This window comes from Hippocampus guttulatus, chromosome 10, assembly GCF_054856545.1.
Source record: "Hippocampus guttulatus isolate MCC_2025c chromosome 10, RoL_Hgut_1.0, whole genome shotgun sequence".
Lineage (NCBI taxonomy): Eukaryota > Metazoa > Chordata > Actinopteri > Syngnathiformes > Syngnathidae > Hippocampus > Hippocampus guttulatus.
In genome coordinates, this window is record NC_141270.1 from 9420448 (window position 1) to 9430718 (window position 10271).

A 10271-nucleotide genomic window follows, 5' to 3' on the forward strand; every position below is an offset into this window, starting at 1 on the left:
TAGTGGACCACTCACACCACATATGTGAACCGCCATGCTCCGCCTCACATAATACCACCAAAGGGAAGTTAGAAGTTCATCCCTCTTAGCTCTAATGTGTTCCTAATGGCTGCTTGTTTAGTTAATTCGCTGTGAACAAGCAGGCTTATTGTCCTGTGACTTCAAGCTAAACACATTTTCAACATGAAAGGCTTTACATCACCCTTGTGATCTTTTAGTCCAGGACACTCTTAAATTGCATTTACAGCTGTCAGGTTTAACTGGATGATGGCCCACATGGTCATCTGGACTTACTCTGAAAAAAATTCAAGCGATCCATGTAGGTTTGTTTTTTCTTCATGTATTTATTTAGTTTTTTTTTTTAATAACTGCATACAATTTTGACAATTAAATTTGATCGGACGGTTCAATTACGAAAGTACAGTTCCCTTCATTTAGATGCATTAAAGAGTACAAAAATAAAACATTTACAGTATATCACATTTATCTTGCATATGATATGTCGATAAGATCGACTAGCTGGCATCTCCCATCTTTGAAAAACAGTTACATGTGAGCAAATTCATTTGTTATAAACGAACACAGACAGTGGAATAGAAACACAGAAAAAGAGACTGGGAAACAAAAAAGAAAGAGTTGGTGAGTGTGTTAAAAAAAACAAGTTGCTCAGATATATAAAGTGCATTTTTTATCTGCATGACAGTTGAATATAAGACCTTATCTTCAACTATTTTCATAACTACTAATGTGATTTATGTTACAATTGCTGTAAAAATTGTTGAGATCGCTGCCATGTTTCTAGTAGAATCCAGCCAAATCAAGTTTATCATTTGGGGGGGAAATTGATATTAAATGAGGGTCTGTATTTATTTTATTATAGTATAAACAACCATGCGGTTTCTTTCCCAATCAACCTGTATGAGGGCCGCAGATGTCATCTTTGTATCAGTGAGTTAAAAACTAAAGCAGCCATGTTGGGGGTCACATTATCGCAACCAGAGTGTTGCTCAGGAAATGCTCGAGTCCTTCCTTCCATCACAAAAACATCATCATTGGGACTTTTACTAGACTCCTGTACAATGTACTCAGTCTGTGTGGCACAAATAGAAATTCCTTGGCGCCAATTCGCCTGAAATATGGAGTACATTTTGGTGAAACCGCCTATGGTTACGTTTCGGAGCACAGCGGCTGAAGTCCGATAACAAAAAAGTATACACTGTACATTATAGTTAGGAGAACAAAGACAGATATAATTGCACTTTGCACAAATAACATATATGTAACCTAAGCGGCGACGACAATGATCAGTGATGGTGATGATGATGCAATGATTCCATGCAAAAAACGGTTGCAGGACAGCTCTGATAAGTGCTTCATATCCGCATTTTGATGATGACAGAACATGTACAGTAAATGCTGCATTTATATCAAGAATATATGTATGTGATGGTGCTCCATATCCTCAATGATGGCTCAGGGGGATCTTAGCAGGAACATTAGTTACCTTGTTTGGACTTTTTCATGCTGGAAGACAAAAGTGAAAGGAGAGATGAAAATCATTGTCGTAATGCATGAATGAATTCATGGTGACATCTTATTTATCTACATTCCGTCACGAGATATACCTTCCTCTATGATGCTGTACAGTTCCACATCATGGTCTCAATTAAAAAAGCATAGATTTTTTAAAAAAATGTACAGTATGTGTGTATTGATAATTGGGAATAAAAAGGATCTCAGACAAACAGTTTATGTTCAATGCGCGAGTATAAAATTGTGACTGGGTTTATATCTTTTTTTCCAATAACAGGGTTTTTTTTTCTAACTTCAGGAGAAACCCAAACACCCTAAAGATATAATACGTTCAATATTTTCTGAGCGAAAACTGGCCTTTCTCCACCAAACCGCCCCACTTTCCATATTATTTGTCCAGGTTGGCTAACCTGAGTGACTATGAAGTTTGCTCCATTTTGTATTTCACCAGATTGCTTTGGGCCCATTGCACCTAGTTTTCAACACAATTTCTGCTCGTCACATCAAAATGGACTTTTTACCATGTTGCACTTACAGTCTACTTCTGAATTTGCTTGACGCCGAGGCGGCAAGCGGCTTGTACACAAAATTAGGTCAGTGGCATCATACTTTTTCCAAACCTTTGCCTTAGTCAAAGTGATGCATCGAGGAAATCATTGTCTTGTTTAACCCTTTTAGGCACAGCGGTTACTACAGTGGACTGTTTCATGTTATCAGGTGAAAGGGTTAACTGCAGCATTACAATCTATTGTGTGCAAGTATGAATCCCCACTGCAAGAGAGTTTGTAAAGTCTCCTGTGGGACCATAATTGGAGACATCAGATCCATTGCAAACGATTGCTGCCTTTCTCTCTATGTGAGTGGTGTTGTTATGCTGACGAGCGGTCACACCTCGCCGGTGACACACACAAGCTTGAACTGCTCAAGCAGCTATTGAGACGGACAGACAGACCGTCTGACTGCGCCCCGTCTTGTCCATCTGTTAGTCGGCGCGCAGAAAGTCATCAACGGTCAGCACGGCAAAGTAGCCTTCGACCCTCCCAGCCATTAATTTGACTGACACACAGACTGACGCAGAAGATTTGAAGTTGACGTTACTTTTTTCGGTGATGCACCCGCTGCATGTGCAGCATACAAAGATGCGAGCATTAATTGGCAATTTAAATTTGTCAGCACGGCGATGAAGTGAAAATATAACCAAGGTGGTCCTTCTGGGAACTTGTGTGCATTTCACAGTTCACAATTGCTATGAACACTCCTCGCTTATGCTCATCACTCTATCCCGGGGCGCCAAGGCAACGAAAGCTGCGACTTGCAGTGATCAAATTCAGTTTGTGGGGTGACAATTGTTAAGCACGAGCATGTTTTGACTTCATGGTCATCAAGAAGCAGGACCGTTAAGAGGTGCTACTCTTCACAATGGTCCATTCGCTAGATTTGTATGCGCATTTCTTCTTTTGCATCCCAACCCTGCTTACTTTGAATGTCTATGGTGGACGAATGCGAATTGGAAGGCACAACCAGACGGACAAGTTTGACATAAGCTGACAGCGTGAGTGGAGGGTAACTTACCTCTTGATGGCATTCTTCAGGTATTGCTGCAGCCATCGGATTTCAGGGTTCACACACACCTCCTTGTTTGTCTTCAGCTTGGCACTATTTATGAGAAAAGAACACGGCCCTCAGTGTGAGATGAAAGAGTAACGCGTTGATATCAAACTAAGGGGAATTAGTGCCACAGTGTTAGTTTAGCGCGACAGCACCCTTCAAATATATGCATTATTTGGAAAATGACCCGTCACCGTAAATACTCAACTCTTTTTCAAAATGCAGAACGTTCGAACACATGCAAAGGGTATCCTCCTAAATTCAGCATCACCCCGTCATTATTTCCAGAATAGGTCAAGGCTGGATCACACTGAAGTGGTGTACATACAACAATCAAGCCCAACTTGAGCATTTCCCTTCCCTTACGATCAACGTAATCAAAGATTTTTGAGTGTCTCTAAAAGATTATCCTAGGGGTGTGGGGAGTATAGGTTGAGACCAACAAAACGGTGAACGTCTTCCATAATTAAATCGCAAATCCTTATCCCAGTGAGCGCCTGGGCTTGAGCTGTGGCCAACAGCAGCTCCTGAGTGAGTGTGTTCAGTGGGTGTTTGTGTTTTATTGCTCTCCCTGTCATGATCCTGATATTCTGTCCGTGTTCAGGCTTGGGGGGGGGGGGGGGGGGTTCTTCTTTTTTTTCCCTACTTTTTGACTCCCTCATGTCCATCACATGTCATTTTAGCATTAACCTCGACGTTTATCCGCACAACACTACCTGTCATAAGAACACATTATCAAATGCGCTGAATATTTTCAAAGATTTTGATTTTTGAGCACATTAGAAAACCAAAAGTTGCACGCCCACGTTCCAACTGACTGGCGCTTCCTTCCGCACGCCTCGGTGGGCTTTGGCTGCCCATGTGTGAGAGCGCGAGTGACAGAGGGGCGTGTGCACACACATGCATGCCCAACTCTTTTCTCCGCCCTGTCACCTTCTCAAGATTGATGGTGAGAAATGTCCGACAAGGAGGAACCCATTTCAAACTTTTAAAGAGTGGTGTATAAAACCTCTTAATACCGATAGATCACTCTAGAAATAAACACATAAATAAATAAACAAAACACTCACATGACTTGGAAGGGGCAGTTGGGCGTATGTATGAAGCGGAGCTCTCGTATGTATCCCCGAGGGAGGCTGTTGACTGTTGAACGACAGTAGCATCTCTCCATTAGACTGATGGGCTTGGCTGAAGGGCACAGAAAGGAACAATTATGAATATCTGCTGAAAGATACAGTATTCCCACAGACATCATAATAAAATGAAACAGCTGCGATTGTCTGGCAACCGGTTCAGGTTGTCCCCCGCCTACTGCCCGAAGACAGCTGGGATAGGCTCCAGCACCCCCTGCGACCCTTGTGAGGATATGCGCATCGGAAAATGGATGGACAGATTTAAACAGTGGAGCACAATGTGACCACAGGAGTGTAGCAAGGCTTTCCCATGAAATTGATACAATTAGACTTTAAATATCAGACCAAATGCAACTGACTGGTGGTGGATAACCACAGCGTATCCCACTGGACATCTTCTGGATTTTCTCATGCACTCCAAAACACAATTGAATTAAATTTAAAGAAAATAAATCGAATGTCCCTCTAGACTGATTAACTATACACAGAACAAGTGGAGTGTATTATTCTACCTGGTTGACAAGTTGATTAATAACGGTTTCATCAACCTCTAAATCAGGGCTGGGCAAACTTTTACACTTTAGACAGATGGGCCAGGCCATGCATTGATGAGGTAAAAAAAAAAAAATGGTGCGTATGTAAAATGCTTCATTTTCCTTCCATCCATAAATTCATTTTCTTTGTGACTTATTCCAGTTCACCTCAAGCAAAAGGTGGGCGACGCCCAGGATTGGTTTCCAGTCAGGCATAGGGCAAAAACAGAGACAGAAAAGCCTTCATCTTCACGCACACCGCGTCATTGAGTGAGAACTGCCTGCACCAAGTAAGGAAAATGTACAGTACATATCACTATTCAACAATAACTCAAAGTTCATTCAAGATAAGTCATTTTTGTTGTTCAAATTTGACTTGATATAATCAATGTAATTATAATTACTTAACCAATAGGTTAAAAACCAATTTAAAAATGTTAAATTGGTGTTTAATTAAAAATCTAATTGTACTTTGTAAACAAGAAATCAATTTTAAAAAACAGGATAAAAATACATACAAATGTAATAAATACATCAATATTGCAGGACTTTGGATAAAGCAAATTCCCTGTGGGGTGGATATAGAGCACATGTGCTGGATGTGGATGAGGATAACGCAAATGTGCAACAACAGTATTATTTATTTTGGTCCATGCTGACATCGCAAGAATGTTTCTAAACGGCAAATGTGAACAGAGGTAGTAGACAATGAACAAGACAGATCTTTGCTTCCCCACGAGCTGGAGCTGATTCCAGATGCCCTTTGAAACAACATGAATCCAATATGATGACTATCATTCAAATGCTGAACATATTCATTAGATCCACATGAACTATAAAAAATGCAATCTTTGGAAACAATAAAATGCTTTTAAAGGTGTTGACCATAAAGTGGTGTTCATATCAAGTCACACAAATGTAATAACAAGTTTTTATGTAAAGAAGCGCAGAGTTTTTTTCAGGTAGCCGACGGCGGTTGTTCCCTGATGAATGTTCATGGTGATACAATTCAAACCTCAAGTTTGTGCAAACTGGTCACTGTTGATTCATGACGACAAAATATGGAAACCCAAACCTACCGTGTTTAAGAAAAAAACCTGACACGGTAGGGATAAAAACAGATGTGCAGAGGGTACTTGTGGGTGTAATGCCCCATTCTAATTATTTCTTACACCTGATCCCACATTTGCATGTGAAAGAACGCGCAATTTTCTGATGACGCCAGGCAGGCTAGCTGAGGTCCGTGCCTCTAACGCTGCCTCATTTGGGACTAATTAAAGCGTAAACGTGGAAAAACAAATAAACACGTTGATCTGCATAGCGCCAGGGAGCTTTCCACAGCCAAAAACCACACACATACGTGCGGAGTCTCCTGGTGATTTTCGCACGACAAAAAAATGTTAAAAATAAATAAATACTGAACTTTTTTTCTTAACTCAAGGAAGCCAAATATGTTTTAAAATCAAAAAATGCAAGGCTATGTTACATTAACGTATTTTGTGTTGTAATTGCAACTGCTTTTCTTGGTAATTTGCCAGAAAACGTTATCACATTGCGCACAATTACAACAATTCTACTGAAGTGATACATGACTGACATTTGAATGAAAATATTATAAAATTTCGTATTACCTTAAAAAATGCACATAATAACATATTTCAGCAATAAAAGAACCCCAAGCAGTGCCAATTTGTATTCGTACCTTGCGAAAGGGGCACATGTGCCAGCAGTGTGAGTGCAGCCACGACTGCGAGTAACTTCACGTCCATAGTGGCTTACTGTCACAGGTATTTGGTCCTGCTCAGAGTAAATCCAGAGGAGTTGTGGAAGACGAAGCGGCAGCTACGTGCGGTTAAATTGCTCATCAGTCTCGAGTCTCGCTTCCAGAGAGAGAGAAAGAGAGAGAGAGAGACAGAGAGAGAGAGAGAGAGAGAGAGAGAAAGAGAGAGAGAGAGAGAGAGAGAGAGAAAATAGCATTTCCGGTGAAGACGTCAAAATAAACTTCATTTCAAGCCACTCAGGGCGATAATTACCAGTGGAAGCCATTTTGGCGAGAACATTAAAAACAAAATTTTAATGACAGAAGTATATGACAACAACAGACAGGGTTGCAGGCAAGGCAATTGTTTCTGTTTATTTAGTTTTATTTTGTTATCAGATATTCGTGTTTCCGGTATGGCTAAAAACCAAGAGAAATGCTTCCGAACCTAACTGACAAACTGCGCGACTCGTAACGGCGCGATGGTCGGCACGTCTCCTTCGAGGTGGAGGATTGTACGAATCTAGGCTCAGTGCATGGCTGGCCTCAACACAGTGCAAAAAGTAATTACTGTGGAACAAATATGTAATAAAATTCTTATTTTTCAGAGAAAATTTTGAAATACTAAAGGGGAAGATGTAAAACCGTCATTTATTGAGGGGAAAAAAGCTAAAAAAAACTAAGTAATAATTGTATGACAATAGTCATAAATGCAAGACAAACGTCATCAACACTGATGTATATTCTGCTAAATACAAACCAAACTGTTTATGGGCTGAAACTTGAATGCAACATGTTTATTTCCAACATGTATGTTGAGAAAAAGTAGGAGACATTTTGACGCGCAAGTTTGTTTTTAGTCATAGTTTGTCTTGTCTCGGGGTCTTCATTAGGCCAAATTCATTTCAAGTTAAGCGCGTAACTGGAGCCGATTCACATGAAGGTGAAGTTTTCGGTTACATTGAGCAACTGTCTCAAAAAATAGACAAGCGGGATGAAGAAAAAACACCCGTGCTGCAACGCAAACAAGAACCCCCAGACTGTATGCGTAAAGGAGCACTGCTACTCTCTGTTAGAGGGAATCTCTAAACAATTTCTTCGACACAGCCTGCTGTACACTTCAGATGGAGAAGTGTGTGCGTGTGTGTGTGCGTGTGTGCCTGTATGTTGCTGCTGCCAGTATCATTAGTGTTTAACAGGTTGCAGATGTGAGGTCTGTTTCCAGACATTTGACTTTCATCTTCAGAGCAAACACTGCAGCGTATACATGTGGGCTTGTGTATTCCCTTAATAAAATGTGTGTGTCGAGTTTATTCCTAATGGAGAGATCTGGGGTCAAAATAAAAATGAGATTTGGCTTTTGAGTTAGTTTCACAGTGAGGAGCCCGTTGCTGCCAAAACTCAAACGCACAACACAAATCACATAGCCACAGACATGTCGGTTTGAAATGTCAGTGTTGTTCTCTGCATGTTCGTGTCAATCTAAGGCTGCATTTCCACCGCATCGCTCAATAGAAACAAATCACATGGAATCGGATATCTTCAGATCAGAATCAGAATTTGTGCATAAAAATCCGATATGGGCTGGATACGGGCCAATGAGAGTGCAGGCGTAGACGTACATATGGGATATTCTCAGTCAACGCGAGCTTGACGTCATCAAAATACACCGATCGGTGACCTTTTTACAACCAGATCTGGCCAAGCAACACAAAGAAACATCCACTCTAAGTTTAAACGACCCAAAAAGCACACAAATAGGCAAAATATTTGCTGATCACGACCAGCGGGGAATGTGGAGCTTAGGTAGAGTCCGTCCAAGTAAACTTTTTTTTTTACTTCCATGTGGACGCTTGTGGAGTTATGTAACAGTAATTTGAGCATCTGTGCATGCAAGCCGCTCAAGTCTTTTATTAGTCTTCCAAAATATTGAAGCACTAAATTGGAAAACGTACAATTAAAAAAGTATGAAGATGTCTGTCAGAATGATACTTGCAATCCAGGATTTACTTGTATCTTTCGGCTAGACAGTTTGAGGTTGCCCACATTTTCAATTTCAAACTGGGAAGAAGCCATGGAGACCAGTGGGTGGTGAGGATGATGAACACCGAAGCAGAATCAGCTGACCATTGAATGGAGGTGTGTTGACTTATCTCACAGGCTACAATAGAATGCAGCAGACATGCGAGAGAGAGGCAAACTCAAAAAAAAAAAAAAAAAGAGACAGAATGAACATTTGAACACTCACTGCTTCTCTGCAGCCACCTTCACTCACTGCTTGTTTATCTTTGAGTCAAAAGCACGCTCTACTTTGAAACCCATCCATCCATCAAGCGGTTTTTTTCTATATACTATTAAGTCAAACATGAAAAGCTACTATTCAATAACAGCATGATTTTTAATGTAAAATTGTGATGATATATAAAAGGAAAGGAAAGAAAACTGTCATTGTCCAAATAAATCTGTACCTAATCTAATGCCTTTATGGCAACGGTTGGCATTTTTCTTTCCTTCAATCATGAGATGATGCATGCGCACCTAAAGAGAAGTAGCACACCGTCATATGTCATCACGACACATTTCTGTACCTCTCTCAAGAACATGCAAACAAATATGTGTGTTATTGATCACACAGTTCAATGGGCGAAATTTTCTACAAACTCAGCAAAATGTGGAAAATATGTGATATCTCATAAACTAAACAAGACGTCAGAATATTTGCTACATAGCAAGATTTACTTTTGGGTGAATGGATAGTTTGATGTTACATAAGCGACAAGTGGAGCCATCTTCCCGGAATTGTCCACTCACTTCTTGCTGCAGTGCCAGTGTTCTGTGTAAATAGTTTGATAATGTCTTTAAAAGTGAAAACGCCACGCAAAATTGATTGTGTAACACCATATTTGCTCACTGTGATTACTTTATTCATTCCATGAACAGCTTAGAGGTCATGGATTTGCCTCCGTTTCGCTAGGTTGTTACTGTTAGCAATTGTGACTGGATTTGGACGACATGTTTTGTGTAGCACCAGAATGACCCAACCAAGAATTGACACAGCTGCAATCATAATTCGGATCTGAAATATGAATCTGCCTAGTTTTCAAAACGGCCAACATATTTTGATTGAAATTGCTGCTCTCAGGCTGAACACATTTTGATTACATTTGATGAGTGGCTAGCATGGCCCAATGATGATTTAATGAAATTATTGTGTATCACAAGACGCATTAGATCAAAGAAGGTGAATGCAGAAGTGCCAGCTATAGCCTTAAAGTATCAGGAAATAAGCAACACAAAACGTCCTACTGCAAAATGGAAAAAGTCCCAAGTGGGATCCTTTAAAATGGCAACCTGCTGAAGCAAACACCATTGCTTTGTGTTAACAGGAAATTCGCTTAATAAGTATTGGCGATATTTGCGTAATAACATGATGCCCCTCTAGTTTTCATCTTTAGATTTGATAGAAGTTTCAAAGTCAAGTTCTATTGCCAAGCTGGTTGTGAGTTTTTGGGGGGGGGGGGGGGTCTCACTCCAGGGGTCCATCTGCTGTTCTTTGCATCAGTCATGCAGTCTTGCTGTACTTCAGATGCAGCACCATGAAACTGCTTCTGAATCCAAGTGTAAAACACGTGTTGATTTTCTGTCGGGCTATCAAAGCAGCAGCTGTCCTGAGTTTTTTTTTGTTTGTTTGTTTTTGTAGGACCA

General features: G+C 40.5%; 1 protein-coding gene across 1 annotated transcript; it reads right to left on the reverse strand.

Moving 5' to 3' along the window:
* Positions 1 to 324: 324 nt before the first annotated feature.
* Positions 325 to 6670, reverse strand: cxcl12a (chemokine (C-X-C motif) ligand 12a (stromal cell-derived factor 1)). The gene is made up of 4 exons (XM_086122530.1): positions 6510 to 6670; positions 4212 to 4329; positions 3106 to 3189; positions 325 to 1524 (listed from the first exon to the last, which is right to left on the reverse strand). Exons 1-4 carry the CDS (start codon positions 6574 to 6576, stop codon positions 1497 to 1499), a joined length of 297 nt encoding a protein of 98 aa, XP_085978656.1. The 5' UTR covers positions 6577 to 6670; the 3' UTR covers positions 325 to 1496.
* Positions 6671 to 10271: the final 3601 nt, after the last annotated feature.